At 34.8% G+C, this 16,490-nt stretch overlaps 1 protein-coding gene across 1 annotated transcript; it reads right to left on the bottom strand.

The window, feature by feature from the left end:
- Window positions 1-7,982: 7,982 nt before the first annotated feature.
- Window positions 7,983-12,750, bottom strand: Vha16-1 (Vacuolar H[+] ATPase 16kD subunit 1). Its single transcript, XM_085959052.1, has 3 exons — window positions 12,598-12,750; window positions 10,719-10,908; window positions 7,983-9,596 (listed from the first exon to the last, which is right to left on the bottom strand). Exons 1-3 carry the CDS (start codon window positions 12,674-12,676, stop codon window positions 9,389-9,391), a joined length of 477 nt encoding a protein of 158 aa, XP_085815178.1. The 5' UTR covers window positions 12,677-12,750; the 3' UTR covers window positions 7,983-9,388.
- Window positions 12,751-16,490: the final 3,740 nt, after the last annotated feature.

Raw genomic sequence — 16,490 nt, 5'->3', positions numbered from 1 at the left:
AAATAGACTTAAAATTTTATTGTAAATATAATAATTCTTAATCTTGTGATTGAAAATTGTCAATTTTTATGAAACATTACTGATATTTTGCGTATCTACTTCGTGCAGTAGGTGAAGCGTGTTCACATCTAGGTTAAAACCGAACTCAATTATTAATGAATTTGTATTTCGACTCCTCCTACTTAAAATGCCGGAACTGCGTTTTTGGGTTGATATTTTTTTAATAATTTTATTAAATTTTTTTAAATAACTTTTATTAAATAATTTTAAAGATAATATTATGTACAATGATAATCGAAAAAAAAATCAATCAATACATATACCCACAGTCGAACTTGGTCATTACGAGGAAGATGGGACCGACTGAATTTGCTCATTATAAGCGTTACTCGTTATATCAGAGAATAGGTATTTTTAAATATGTGGTTACATAACACAAAAAGTTGAAAATAAAAAATCTGAAAACACGGCTACAAAAGGAGTTGTTTATTGTAATGAACGCTGGTAGGTACCTACTGACTTCACAAACCTTGGATTTTTTAGTTATTTCAACCATATGCGTGGATACTTTTTCAATATTGTCAAAACTCCAATTAGGTAGGTACTTAGACACTTAACTAGTGTAGTATATCAATTCGTTAGAGGATCAACCACGGAAGTCACGTTTGGACTTTTGTTCAGAAGAGTGATTTTAGTGTAGGTTAAATGTTTGAAACTCTATAACTTTTTAAAGAATTGTAGTAATTAGGGGCCGTAAACGGTATTATTCATAATTAAATTTAATAAAAATTAAATTTAAATTTCATAATAATAAAGCCGTGGGTCCCAGGTTCGAATCCTGGGTCTGGCAAGTACACATATTGTTTTTCAATTTGTGTGTGTCAGGGTATGGACCTAATAGGTTGAGCAAGTGGCTGACATCCATTTCTCATAAAAAAACAAAATCTGTCAATACAAACCTCCACTCTGTGGAGGCCCATATGATCCTATCAGGATCGGATATGGTCGAAAAAAAAAAAAAATAGATAGAAATACCAAATTATTTAGAATTAATAAATTAATGGACTTTCATGTTTTATGTTCTAACACATAATGAAGAAGTACCACTAAGCAATACTTCACCTATAGATAATACACGGAAGTCCATATAGGTATAAATTATTTTTATTTCCTGTGCATCATATTATTAATAATTATTTTATTATAAATACACAAAATATTTCAGTAAGTCTAAATATGAAAAGGAATTATATATTTTTTAATTTACATGAGTACAAGATTATTTGAAATTTATTATTGCTCTAGAAAAAAATCAACGCAATGAGAATTATTCCTGGTCATTCTCCGGGACATCATCTGATGAGGAATTATGTGGAATTCTATCATAAAATTCTGGAAACATCCATTGTTTCATAGTTTGCAGATCTTAACCGGACACGGTGGTTTTGCCTCGAAGCTCTTGGCTTAATAGAATCTCCGACTTGCTTATGTGCCGAATTGCAGGATGCCGATCACATCCTCTGGGAGTGTCCCCATATTATGTCGGTTGAAAGGGAAGAGCTTCTCAAGTCGGTTCGACCCTCAGTTGGACCGGTCGGCCATTGCGACTTGGTATCTACGGGGGAAAATTTGTCAGCTTTTAAAAAGTTTGCGGCGTTTTACGGCGAGCGAGAAGGTCGGAGGTCCACAGTTTGGAAATCTTCATCGGAGAACTTCGCCTTATAACGTAGATAACCAGCGCCATCTTAAGATATAAATAAAAAAGAAAAAAAAAGGTGTGCCATCAATATTCTTTTTTCGAGCCACAAAAGGAGCTGAAGATGATGCATACAAAGAGCAATAATTGTTTATATCATTTAACTCCATGTTAACAACTTTAAAAGGCTTGTTTCTTTTACGTGTCCTTACAAACTGAACCCAATCCCATTGAGTAACAATCTGCATACCGTTCAGTATCTTTTTTGACGTTCTGTTATAGAGTGGTCAGTGTCTATCTCTATGTGTGTATGGCCTCGTAATAGGAATTTGTGATTTATGATTTTCAGCGTAGGAATGATTTTCAGAAACCAGGTATATGAAAAAACAATATTCCTATTTTGGCCAGGGCAATTAATTATCATACCAAATCGTCAGCTCTTCAATATTTGCTAAAACATTGCTAGATGCCCATTTCATCAAGCAGCAGCTGATCTTATTGTCACCCCTTTCAGTTTTTATTTCATCCACATCAGTGTTGTGTCTCACTCACCACTTGCATCATTGTAAATTGTAAAATTCAGAGTCCACAATTTTCTCAGATGGAAGCTATATGGAGTAGGTAAACACTTCTCCAAGTCAACCATTATTACTTTCATACTGGTAATTGTTTCTGTTGCAAGAGTTTTATCAATCTTATTTAATTGCAGCTGCTTCCTGTATGTGGTCTTCCAAAAGGAGTCTTTGAATTTCTTTTTCTTCAAAAGAAATATTGACATCTTTAAGACTCATCTTAGGGCTATCGCAGGCATCACAGGTATCATTGCTTGGCAAATCAAACCCGAATTAAATTTTTATTTTGGTTAACGGGTTAAAACTGAAATTCGAGACCCCGACCACGCACCCCGGCTCTGATGCGTCCCCGGGGTGCAACGGGTTAAAACTGAAATTTGGGACTCCGACCACGCACTCCGGCTTTGATGCCACTACATACAATTATTGTCCGCGAGTGAAGCATTCCGATCTACGCGTAACACGTCGCCCGCGCCAACCTGGCGGTTATTAATTTTTCTAATCTAACTTTGCCATTTGACCTCCGATCAAGCTGAAATAAGCGCCAATATTTTTTAAATGTACACATTCTAGCAACATTTTCAATAAAAAATGGGGGTTGCAGCATTAACTTCCGCGTTTCAAGACCTTGTATGACTTTTTTTCCGCAAAAACCATAAAACTGTCCCCGGGGTGCAACGGGTTAAATCTGAAATTTGAGACCCCAACCACGCACTCCGGCTCGTTAGCCCCCGTCTACTGTCCAAATTTTGTCGAAATCCGACTGCGTGTGTGGATTTTTACAAAGAAAAACGAAAATTATAGTATAGATAATACGTACCTACCTAACGTTTGTTGGACTTCCGTGTTTATGGAATTATTATAATGGTTTATTAACATTTTTCTTAGAGCACAAACATCATAAAAGGGACACTCGTTGTTTATGCACTCAAGTGAATTGGACTTCAGTGATTTTTTAATTAGCTATATCGGTTAATTTACTACTTATGGACTTCAGTGTTTCATTCGTGTAATGAAATAAAATAAAATTTTCTGCATATTTAACTCAGAAACGGTAAAAACTGGACTTCTGTGGTTTACCCTCTAATGTACAGATATTAGTCTATGACTAGTGTCATAAATATAATGCGATCCCGGCGGCATATCCGATAAGTTGCTCGTTATAAGTGAATAAATGTATGGAGAAAATCATAAACTAAAATGTCAACGAATGTTTCCTCATTACATCCGAGAACTCGCTATATCCGTGATCGTAATAACCGAGTTTGACTGTATGTATATCAATTAAGTAAAAAATTAATGTTGTGGTGTCATTAAAATCATACTACTGGAAAGTATCATTTTGCAGTTCCGGACTTATTCGTAGGTGTCGATTTGTGGACTCCATAATGGTTTCAAACACATTTTTTTCTCAATAGTGATTTTGGTCTATAAACCCATCTGCAGAATAACTAATTGTTTTTTAGGGTACAAGTCGGTTATGGGGAAGCCAGTGGCAAACACATTTTGAAAATAGCCAATATAGTGGATTATTTGTTAGGTTGGGTAGTTTAGGTTTTCATTGTTGAATATTGCCAAAATCGTCTCGACAATTAGCATGGCTCCCGCCTGGCTTCCCAGTACCGACTTATACCTTTTTTAGTCTGCAGCTTCCAAGTCTTGGCAGAGTATTGTGTTAATCTATCTTCTTACCTCCGAACAGTGGTTTCATTTAGTAATTTTAGCTTCTCAGTGATTACTAACACCATTTCATAGATTCCAGTGTATCTTGACTAATACTTACCTATTCTATATAAAACATCAAGGCACTGCAGCACTGTAAGCTTCTTTTTGATAATCTTCAGACATTGCGTTGCACAGATAAAGTTACATGGTCTAGTAGCTGCGTGTTGCCACCTCGCCCTTTCACATGAAAATTTATGAGCTAATCATGGGGTAAATCTTTCAAGGTTTCATGATTGTCACAAATCAGTTGACAAGTTCATGCTATTTATTACACGGTGCCAGGGCATGGGCATCCATGCCACCAAACATTTTTGGAAAATAACAATTTAAAAATTAATCCTGGGCAAATTGTATCAGTCTGTGACAAATTTTATCAGCCTGTGGCAGTTTGGAAACCACATTTAGCAAAAGTGACATTTTATTTAATGATCCAGAACTTATCAAAGGTCTACTAATATAACTCCCATGCTGCGTAGGCTCATATGCTTTGCTAGGTATGAAAATGGTAATTTTTAAGTGGATGCACCTCAAACGGCATGGGTCCAAAATCTGCAGCTAGATCAAATTGACATGTGGTTTTTCAGTGCATGCATGTTGTTTGAACCCGTGCAGAGGGAGAATAGAAAAAAATAATTTTTTGTACCGTAAGGAACAAAACCTTCACCTGTGGAGGTCCTATGGATGTGATATACAGGTGAGGACAAATAGTAAATTATATTGTCATTTGACATTCCAACATATTTTACAATATCTATAAATTTTGGCATCCATATATTCTAAGCCCAGTCAACATTTCTTGAAAAAATAGCGTATAAACCTATTGTAAGTTAAAATAGCGGCGAACTTATAAACTGCTACCCCTCCAATTTCGTCACCCCTGAGATTTCCGCTTTCAAATGTCAACACCCATAATTTGTCAATTCTCTGGAAAGTGTTGCCATGGTATAAATTTTTCCCTGCATTCTGGAAAGTACGGTTGAGTATATTATTTGGTCACTCGTAAAGAGCAGTATGGCAAAATTAGTAACACTAACCGAAGACACTTTTAAAACCATAGCATTAGAATTATGGCAGAAACATAGTCGGCATATTATAATCAATACACCTAAGATTGATGTATTGATACTGTTTTGGCGAAGAGTGGATTTCAGTTATTATTGTGAACTAATTTGTGTAATGTATATTAAAATAAATGTGTTATAAGTATTTCATCACATTATGGAAATCATAAATATTTTATATGGATGTTTCTTTTTATCAAAACAATATGATTTATTGCAGACAACTCATTCACTTGTTCTGATGGGTAGGTAAACTAGTGTTTTTTTTTTGCTCAACTCATTTAGTGCTGAAACCGCGACTGGCATGTTTGCATTAGATATAATTAACATGATATTTAAATATTAATGAACAGGTCAGCAGTGATTGTGTTCTCTTATAATATGAGAACTGTTCTTTCTCAATAATCAAATAACACTTCTTCGATGGCGCTACAGCTCAAATCGAGCCCTGGCATCCTCCACTCGGAACGGTCCTCCGCACGTCTTTTCCAGTTCATGATTTTTAGCAGCTGGTTGGCATCTTTTGTAATGTTAAAATCTATTGTTGATATTTAAATTTCGGACGTTATAAAATTATATGCAAGTACTTACCATTTTCATAATATATTTTCTTGCATACTAAAACACCTATGTAATTGTATAATATTTTGATTTTAGAATATACATAGTGACATCAGGTTTCGGCCATGATATAAGTCGGAGTAGTTTTTAAGTTTTGAAATTTGAATATCAGTTAAAACTGTCAAGGTGCAGATGTAAGTACAAAATATATTGGTTATTTAAAGAACCAGAACCGGGTCCCACTTCTCATTCGATAGAATTGGTCACATTTAAATTTTTCAGTAATAGTTCATGTTTCACTCAGTCGAATTTTTTTTTAGGAATTTTCCCAAGTTATATTTTTTCAGTATACAACTCTTAAGGCTTCAAACTACAGCAGGGGCACAGTCTAAAACGATTGTGACTACGCGACGCGAAGATTGGGCAAACGACACGTGCAGAACAAAACATAATTTGTCATAATATCGTCACTGTTCTGGCAGAAGACACTAATTCTAAAAAATGACATATTAAGTTAGTTATACCAAAATGTTCCTTATTTCAAAATTAACCGTCTGGAAACCTTTTTAATAAATAAACAGTCTTTATTTTAAAGTCATCCTTTTTACGATTACTTAATAAACTCACATGATAGACCATTTCAAACAACTTCAAAGTCAAATTACTCAAAACTAGTATTCTCCAGTTAGTGTGTTCTGCCAGAACAGAGACGATATATTCATTGACATGTCATCATCTTTACACAATTTAAGAATTAATTCCCCAGTCGCCATCACAAAACAAATTGACGTGTTCACAGCTCGAATTTCGCTCTCCGATTGCCAGCAAGTCCGAAATTTCGTCGCACCTATAGTTGAAAATTATTTGCCGTTTCACTGAAGCATGCTCTTAATAATATGGTGTAATTTTATGTAAAAAAAATGATCCCTAATAGATTTAAAAATCAATATGTATTCAAAGCTCATTTGCGTTTTACTTTGGCAGGAATCATTTAAGATATCACATCGACTGTGTTTAGGAAAAAGGGCGTAACCCTCGATTTTACAAAAAGTGCTTTTATTAGATATTAACAATGTATACAACTAAACACACGTTCTGTAAAAAGGAATTAAGCCGCAAATGCCGAATTATTATCTAAATTTAGGTTTTAATTGAGCATTAATTAAGTTTTAATTTAAGGAAAAAAGCATTTACCCTCAATATTAATGATTTTTCTGTAATAACTTCTTTAATTATTATTAGATAAAAAATATATTACACCAAATCACCAATCATCATGCACCCAATGTCTGTGCCTATTTTTTTTTAAATATTAAACCAAAATCATTCTAATAACGATTTTGCCCCTTCTGTAAAATTAGTTCTGTGAGGGTTACACCCTTTTTCCTAAATACGGTCAAATTGTAGACGCCGATTGACAAAGCCCGCCATAGAGAGTGACAACTAGGGGTCGGAGTGTGGCCTCGACACTAATGTCACAATGCGAGTATTTCTGGTATATTACGAGTATATATTAATTCTCCAAACTGCCCCGCACCTCAAGTTGTAGTTTAATTTTATTTTATGTAAAATGTTTGACAATAACATACATACTAATTTCACTCTCAAAATCTGGCCTCAATGGCAAAGTCCATCAAAATTTCACAATTCAAGTCAATACAGGTATATATTGATAGGTACCAAATGATATTTATTTAAACGTAGTCATTGTTTTCAAATTTTTTGTTAGTAAAATGCACAGCAGGTTTATTGTTACCTGTGAATAATACCGAGTCGTGATACGTTATCACAACAGATTTTTGGGTTTTCACCGCGTGTTCTTCCTCTCTCATTCCTTCACGTTTTGGGTTCGTTGCAGAGGCCATTCTCAAAAGATCTCTTGATGAAAATACAAAAATCTCTTACAATAACGAACAACCGTGAAAGTCTCAAACATTATATTGTGATACCTTATACCTTGTATTTATATGTAAATGGTTACTGAGAGCAGGCATTAATCTGTGCACCACACACACATTATGTTATGGCCTAATTAATAAGCATATCCATGGATCGAAAAAGTATGACTTCGATGTTTGATCATTCAACATTGTCCACAATGCATTGACAGTTTTTTTTTCACTGACCATTTCTGATGTCTATGCATTGATAAATTAACACATACACATAGCTACACTAGCTTCTCACAACTTCTCCGGAATATTTATGATTCCTTGGCGTGACCACAAAAATATTCCCTTGTTTTCAAATAATCAGGACATTGTGACTCATAATGGGAAATATAGAACTGGAATGTTTTAACGTTTCAAGTTAAAATATTCCATAATCTCAAATCTTGCATTGTACAGGTGTTAAAATTGAATACTATTTGGTTTTCAAATAAAATGTTTTATTAACACAATTCATTCAATAACACTGAGGATAATTTCAAAATAAACATTTCTAGTAAGTCCACGTTGGAAATTGATCCGACTCACTTACCAAGATCGCTGAAACTTCAATCATAAATCACTTTCAAACATTAGATACACCGCCGTCTACTCAGAATAACCGGTTATACTTTTTTATAAAAAGATTTAGGTGAAAATAGATAGAATATTTAATATTTAATACTGTAACCCTACCCTCTGAATAGGATAGGAAGGGTTAAATAACTTTTAAATATAATTCTCGGTCACAACACACATTTAAATAAATAAAAGCAGTAGCTCTGATTTGGGACAAGGTCAACATAAATATTGTGCGCAAACATACTTAGGTACTGTAAATCGGAGAACTTTTCAAATTACGAGTGATATCAAAGATACGTCTAATGATAAAATGCCGGCTGAAGACAGAGCTACCAATAAGATTGACAGAAACAAAGTTAATATGGAATGTACAAATTATATTTATTTTTCTGATCCCTGGCAATCTTACAATTTGTGACTACAATCTTAGGCTGTCGAATGCGGCTGCTATCGAACCGCACTTATTTGAATTGATATACATATTTTATAATATAAATTATTTAACCTATGGGGGTCATATCCCCGCTATAACATTGAAAGCTAATACAATAATACATTATAGTATTCAACAGTTAAAACGGAACGCGAGACGCGACACAAAATCGTCGACAGTCTGCAAATCGTATCTTCCTTCAGAACGATTCGGCGCGACGGATCGCCGATGCACGGATCAAAAAAAGTTAGATCAGAAATTAAGATTTGGACTCATTCTAATCGCTAACTGTACATAAGTTTTGTCTTAAATCTAAAAAAACCTACAGTAAAATAATGAAACAAAGGGGACGAGGGGCGAGGGGAGAGAGGGTACGGGGAATGAAGCGGACGCCATGATATGTACAAACGAGGAAAATCCAAACCGGCACACCGCATGACAATTTAAAATAAGACGATGCGATGATGTCTCGTTAAATGATCGTTTGCAAACAACGAAATAAAAGTGGGCCAAATAAAACTTTGTTACAAATTATATTACAGATACCGAGGGGGCGCGGGCCCGGTCTCAGCATCCGGGCCGGGCGGGCGCCGTCCCGATAGAAAAACAATATATTACAATTACTATTATAATTACAATTACTATTATAATTACACGATGGTAGGTGCGGGCGACCGGCGTCGGTCGAGGTGAGAAAACCCAAGGGGTCGAAATATGGGCAGCGCGGAGAGGTCACGTTACCGCGGGCCTCTTCTCGACCGAGACGCGACGCCGGAACAAAAACATAAGGAATAATAGCACAGTGAGTGTACGAAGACGGACAGCGCCGTTTATTGTTTCGTGTAGAGATAGATGGCGACGATGAGGCCGTATAGACCCAACACTTCAGCGAAGATGAGAATCAGAATCATTCCCACGAAGAGGCGGGGTTGCTGAGCCGTACCGCGGACGCCCGCGTCTCCCACGATGCCGATGGCAAAGCCCGCCGCCAGTCCTGAGAAGCCTACCGCCAAACCTGATCCCAGAGATAAGAAGCCCCTGGAAAATAAAATATTGTTAGCTATCGAGTAGTATAAGGGTGGATATTGTATAGTAACTATTGGACTTGCGAGGTGTGGTGTCCATACGCTCCAACTATGGAGTGGATATGGACTAAGTAGACATAAGCTGTAGCTGAAATAAATCTATAAATGACAATAACGACAATGCAAAATTCAGGTATTCTCTCTCAATAGATCATACTCAATGTTTTTTGCCATTTTCTCAGCTGAAAGTAAAATTGTCAGTATTTAGGGAGACCAATAAGAATCATCGGAAGTCCCAATACCGCGAACCAACTTTTAAAAAGTAAATTAATTTGCTGCATTCTGTTAAATCATTCAGTGTATAACATTTGAAAATCAACATAGTTTTCTAGTTTAGTTTAAATCAGTACTGGCAATGCCGCAAGTGAAACAAAGACACAACCGTATAGTAACAAGGTTACGTGATTCTCATAAAATGGTTTACACGCAGTACTGCATACTCTCTCATACACGAATTGAAAAACAATAAGAGACCCACGACATTATAAGCCGCTAGGCCAGCGCTTGGCAACCTATGCCACGCCTCGAAAATGACGGTTTATTAAAATTTTTGTTACTTTAAAAACTATCGTAATATTATGCGATACATTTGGCACCGTTTCACGAGCCAATGATTGCGGACACTAATTGAGTCGCTCTTTTAGGTATTTTCTGTACAACGTACTACTGTGAGCAAACAATCTCAATTTTGAAACATATTATAAACCCGTATCGAAATCGTTCAACTGAAGAAAATTCGGAAATGAGTATTGAATCAAAAACTTCAAACTATGAACCAAATATTGAGGTGTTAGCTTCCAAAATTTTTATGATGTTTTTATGTAGTGTAGTCCAATAAAATTGTCTCGCAATAGATTAACTAGTTTTATTTCAATGGCACGCTGCGTGTTCAGTACTTTGAATTACCTGTTTTGTGGCACACCAATGCATTTGGGTTGCCGACCGCTGCGTTAAGCCATTGTGGTTTACTTTTACATTATAATATTTTATTTTAGAAAGGATTGATTCTATTTCTACACAAGTGTAAAATAAATAATTGAAAATGACAAGTTTCACCATACGAGTGATTACTTACTGGAAAAGTGTATACTTGGCGGGTGTCTCAAGGGTACTGGCTACGAGGATAGCTACGACAAGACCGTAGATGGCGATAATACCGGACATGACCACGGGGATAATAGATTTCATGATCAGTTCGGGCCTCATCACGGACATGGCGGCAATACCGGTTCCGGATTTGGCTGTGCCATAAGCCGCTCCCAGCGCTGTAAACATACACCAATGCATGATTAATAATAGGTATTTATATTGTGACTCTTGGTACACATGGCTTCAAGTGTCACTAATCAATGGTAGCATTATTTAATTAATAAGATCATCATTTCAATATTCACCTTTAGAGTGTGGAGGTATTTCAGATGTTTTTACAAAGTTTGTGTTGGTTATAGCTATTTATTTGATTTTGCCCAGCCAAAAGGATTGGACCTCATGATCTACCAAACATTGCAAGTGCAACGTGGTAACCTCTGTACTATGATGGGTGGGATTTTTATACAATTGAAAAATATAGTTGACAGCTGACATATTTTTTTTAGATTTGTTATACAGGTACCTACCAAATAATAATACTCTTTTGGTACAATCATTTAATAAAAATAAAACACAATATGTGGTGGTTATAACTTATAACACGTCATAATTTAAATGTGTTTTATTTTAATTAATACCTACAATGCTTTTCCACAAGAATTACGAATTTTCAAAGACATACCTACTTTTTTTTTTAAATAAATAAGTACTTTTGCATGATTCGTCTTCTATGAATAGCGTAAGTTTTGGTACAAATAGAAACTACAATTACTTAATATGTATATTGTTATCAGAAAGATTTAAAATATAGATTGCAAATCATACAGTTGATAGCATGTATTTATCATCTAATGAGGTTCAAATAAATCAAAGAGGCTGATTAGGTACATTGAATAATTATCAGTGAGATTATGGGAATGTTAAAAAAAAAAATGAAAAGAAAATCTGTAAAAAATGTATTTTATGACGTACATATTTGATATAAGTACATAGGCGAATTATTTTATTGTTGATTGTTCCGATAACATTGTGAGTTTCCATTAGTCATAAGGTTCACCGAATTGCATAAGAAATAAGTCCAAACACGGACAGGTAAAAAATTCACGTGATAAGTATAAATGTAAAACCATATGGTATCCATTTAATTGTGTTAAATGATAAAAAAGGTGGCGCAAAGAATGCATTCGCATTGAATGCGACGTATCGAAATACAATGCTTTGGAAGATAAGCGGGCGCCGTCCATCATCGATCAAGATCATGGGGCAATAATTCACGGGCTGATCAGTTGATAAACATTCACGTGACTCCCTCACGAGGTTACACCCACTGGATGAAGCCTCCCGACGACGTAAATGCGGTTGATAACGAATGACATCGCGAATGTTTGTACGTCACAAAGGCCAATTTAACATATATAATACAGGACAAAATGTACAACGTATGCTGGAGTTCATACATTGTTGGCGGCGAAATGAAACCCATCAGAGCAGATTAAGAGTAAATTTGTCTCATTTCAGATGTGTTCGTTTATGATTAGACGAAAACCTTATCTGGAAAACGATGAAATTATTGATGTACCGCTGTCATATGATTTGAGAGGTTCGGCTTTCGCATTGATTAGGTTGGTGACATTGCCTGCGCCTATTATTAGAGCCGAGGGATATGAGAAATACTGGAGTTATCTAAGGATATTTGCGTTATAATACACATTAGTTATAACTAAATAATGTATCGGAGCAAATCCAAACAAATATATCTTGCCAGACGACACTAAAAATGCATACGAACGAATTTACCATTAGATCGATACGGCGTCGACGGACTTTTCGACGGTTCATGTGCAATTCAATAAATAATGACTTACCGCTAAAAATAATAGCTGACGCCGCTCCCATGACTCCAAAGAAGGGTCCGTAGATGGGGTTTTCCTCTGATAGAACCATTTTGTGATATTTGTAGAGTATTTGCAGGTTCTGAAATAAGGAGGACTATCTGCACACACTCACTTCACTAAACTAGCAGAACACTGTCAAATATGGCCTACACTCGGTGCTTGACGACGGAACGGGTCATATGACGACTGACGAGAAGATATTATTTGGGAAGAGCTTTGACTCTTTCAATAAGACTATTGGTTGAAATTCTCGTTTCATACTAAAGACTAACCAATCATGGACAATCTCTTATAAAACTTAGTGACGTAAGAGAGTGTGTGGTTTACTAACCAGCAAATCCAATAGATGACATGCGCAAAACTTACTTTAGCTTCTTATTTAAATGATAATATTTCAGAAAATGCGTTAATTTTATAGTTTTAAATAAATTTTTCAATGTTAAAAATAATTAAAATATTTTTTCTCTGTTAAATTTAGTAATTAAGCTATAAATTTACTAAACAGAAAGTATAGATTTATGGAGCATAAAATTACATTTATTAAGATTTTTGGCGGAAAATTTGAAAATTAAAAGTTTGCAGTGGGTGCAAGTTTTCAGCTGGTTAGCTGGAGTAAAATACGATAAACATGGCCTACCTGTTATTTTCACACAGTACTATCTAGCTAAAAACAGAGGTATTGTATTAGGTACTTATACGAAATTCGGATCCAGCATGCCAGGTAACAATAACAAAAAAATAACAGTTCAACAATCTATCTATATGGAGGTGCGTTAATTTCATGTGAATTTACCAGAGAGAAGATTAATAAGAAATAAATGTAAAAGCCAGTGCACTGACTACACTCAAATATTGTATGCTCGTTACATTTATGTGATATATCCTCAGAGGATCCAATGCCATGAGGCCTGAACCATCATCGGGCGGATTCATGGAGACATGCACAGGTCAATTACGAGACGTCGCAATTTCTAGCCTACCTAGAAACCTACGCCCCCCCCCCCCCTCCGTCCTTTTGGAGGTGACAACGTGTTTACAACAAAGTTTATCCCATATTTTTCCACGCTCTGAATACATAGCCACACCACACACCAATAGAGAAAGCCAGTTCCCGTTAATTTTGTGTTCCCTGGTACCTACCCTAAATATCAAATAACTCTTAAGATATAAGAGCATTTGTGTAAAGTAAATTTTTTAAATTTTGTTCAGTTAAATAATATTTTTATTACCTACCTAATTATTTAGTATCATACTATAATATACATAATAGGGCAGTAGGTAGTTCAGAATAATAATATATTAATAAATAAAGATTATAGTACTTATGAGGCGATCAAAGAATGCAATTATGTTTTATCTTCAATAACATGTAAATTATTTTAAGTTCACGGGGTTATATAGCATCTCCAAATTTTACAAAATAGGTACTATCTTTTGGATATTTTTATCATTCTTTGTAAACAAAGACAACTGCCTGTATTTAAATCCTAATTGATTTAAGTTCTGTACTGTTTGTGTGTTATTAAACGTTTTTGGCGACCCGAGTTTCACTTTTAGGCATCGTTAGCAACTATGCAAAAAAATCCAACATTTCAATTACCTACCTAATCCTTATAAACCGACAACTCTAATTTGAGGCGTGACTTTGGTACTTGTTTCAAAATGTAAATATCGCGAGCTATTAGTTCTTCGAACCGCCGTACACCAAATTATGGTTGTTAGTCTTTAGTCCAGACCAAGATACATCTGTATGTATACTTTTCCAACTGTGGCAGAATACAAAAAAACATGAACATTTGTATCAAAACATTTAAAATGGTCTTATAGATAATATTATGTTCGTAAACAGTTTCGTTACATGTTCATTTATTCTCGTACAGATGTATCTTGGTTTTGGCTATGCATATTATGTTTCTCCAATGCCTCCCTAATTTTTTACTTACAAATAAATAACATAATACCTTTGTACGATCTTTCAATATGTTAATTTAGTATATTAGCAGTAAGTAACAGCAATCTGTGTCAGTTGTATATTTACCGTGGGTCAATGCGCATAGTGCCTGAAGATGCCGAAAGGCTAAAGAAAGTTCGCTAAAAACCATTGAAATGGAATAGTATGCAACTAAAATCAAATTCTATCCCTCAGTCGATATTATTAAATTAATTAATGTCTGTATTGTATAATGTATTATTTTAGTTTCCTAAAAGTTTACTATATTACTTGTGTATGTAAAGTGATATACGCACTTGCGGCAGACCGCATCGCGGCTAGCCCCAGCGGCCTGCCGCCTATCGTTTTTTGTATGCAAATTAACAAATATTGCGTATGGTGTAGGCAATTTGCATACAAAAAACGATAGGCGGCAGGCCTATCCAAGTGCGTATGAGCTCTAAGACTGTTAAATTCAATTTGTAATGGCTATAATATGATATATTATATATATATATATATATATATATGATGTGGTCCACAAACTCTCCAGACACAGGGACTTCTTAACGTCACGCCTCACCGTTTAACCTTTAATATTAATTTGTTATTATTTGTAATTTTATGAAGAAAAAAACATAACAGGCATGGGTTGCATTGAATTTAATTTGATATTTTTTTCATCAAGTGGATATTTGGTAACAGCCATCTGTTAAAAAACCATTGGTAGATACCTCAGCGTATAATAATTCTCCATATTGGTATTAAGAAAAATTGACATGCTGAGGGTTAAACGAATGCAAGTGTAATTGTAAAAATGTCAATTGTAAACAATACATTAACTGTTTTTAACGTTCAGTAAATGCGGTCTCATCAAATGATCTTTTACTATTATTCCACGAACAAAATATTGATATACCTGAATGTTTTTATCATGTTTGAAGGAGGACAAAAATCAAGACTAAACATTCAAATTATACACATTTGCCATAATATAACCTTATACCAATATTGCCATAACACATTTTATACATCATATCCATTCAATGGCGGCTGGCCCTTTACGTCAAATGGTCATTGACCCTCCAAAAATAAATATCTTACAATCTATACAATGTCAACAATTATAATTATTACTAGCGAAACCAAAGAGATTGGAGTCTTTCAATCTCTTTGAGCGAAACAGACTGGCGAGAGCTAGCTGGATCAGCTAGTAATTATTATTACCTATCGGCTAGGCCAGGGGTCGGCAAACTCTTGGACCAAAGGAGCCAAATATGAGTGGCACAATGGTTAAAAAAAAATTCGAGAGCCATACGTATATTTTTATAAATGATTTATTCAAATGAATTAATTACATTTTATAATTGTTTATTTATTAAATGAAGAAGATTTCCCGAATAAAACTAACGTAAATATAAATGTTTTTATTGTTGAAATTATAAATATAATTTTTACAGAATATGAATTACATACAATTTTCACGCACTCCTTAAAATTAATGTGAACAATGACCTTCCTTGCATTTCTTGTAGTTTTTAATTTCAGGCGCGACTACAAATTCTCATCGGTTATTTATTTGGCTTCTCTAAATGCTATTTATATTGTTCATATTTGAAAATGAATGTTCACATACTTATCATGTAAAAATCGTAGTTTCTACCTTATGTAGATCTTTTAGAACGTTCCACTTGTGTTGTGAATTTAAATTGCATTTTTATATTTCCAAATGCTTAATTTTGGTAGCAAGACCTACAAATTTGGAGCTCCATAACTCTTTGCTTGTTAAATCCTCCAATAAATTGTATTTCAAGAGTGCTCGTGTTAATATCAAATGGAGAAAAAATTAATTTGTCGATTTTTGCAATGGGCGGATTTAAAACAACAACAATCATACCTTTTTCCATCAACCATCACGGAGGAAAAATTAGGC

Source organism: Rhyacophila brunnea, unplaced genomic scaffold, assembly GCF_057557595.1.
Source record: "Rhyacophila brunnea isolate RB1 unplaced genomic scaffold, BYU_Rbru_1.0 scaffold_8, whole genome shotgun sequence".
NCBI classification, from domain to species: Eukaryota; Metazoa; Arthropoda; class Insecta; order Trichoptera; family Rhyacophilidae; genus Rhyacophila; species Rhyacophila brunnea.
This window is presented reverse-complemented; position numbering and strand designations above follow the sequence as displayed.

Bases quoted from the DNA above. Each gene is read 5' to 3' on its own strand.
- Vha16-1 (XM_085959052.1), bottom strand. From the start codon at position 12,676: ATGGTTCTATCAGAGGAAAACCCCATCTACGGACCCTTCTTTGGAGTC. The intron at 10,909-12,597 runs GTAAGTCATTAT...GTATGTTTACAG, and splicing joins GTCAGCTATTATTTTTAGCG to CGCTGGGAGCGGCTTATGGC. The intron at 9,597-10,718 runs GTAAGTAATCAC...TTTATTTTCCAG, and splicing joins GCCAAGTATACACTTTTCCA to GGGCTTCTTATCTCTGGGAT.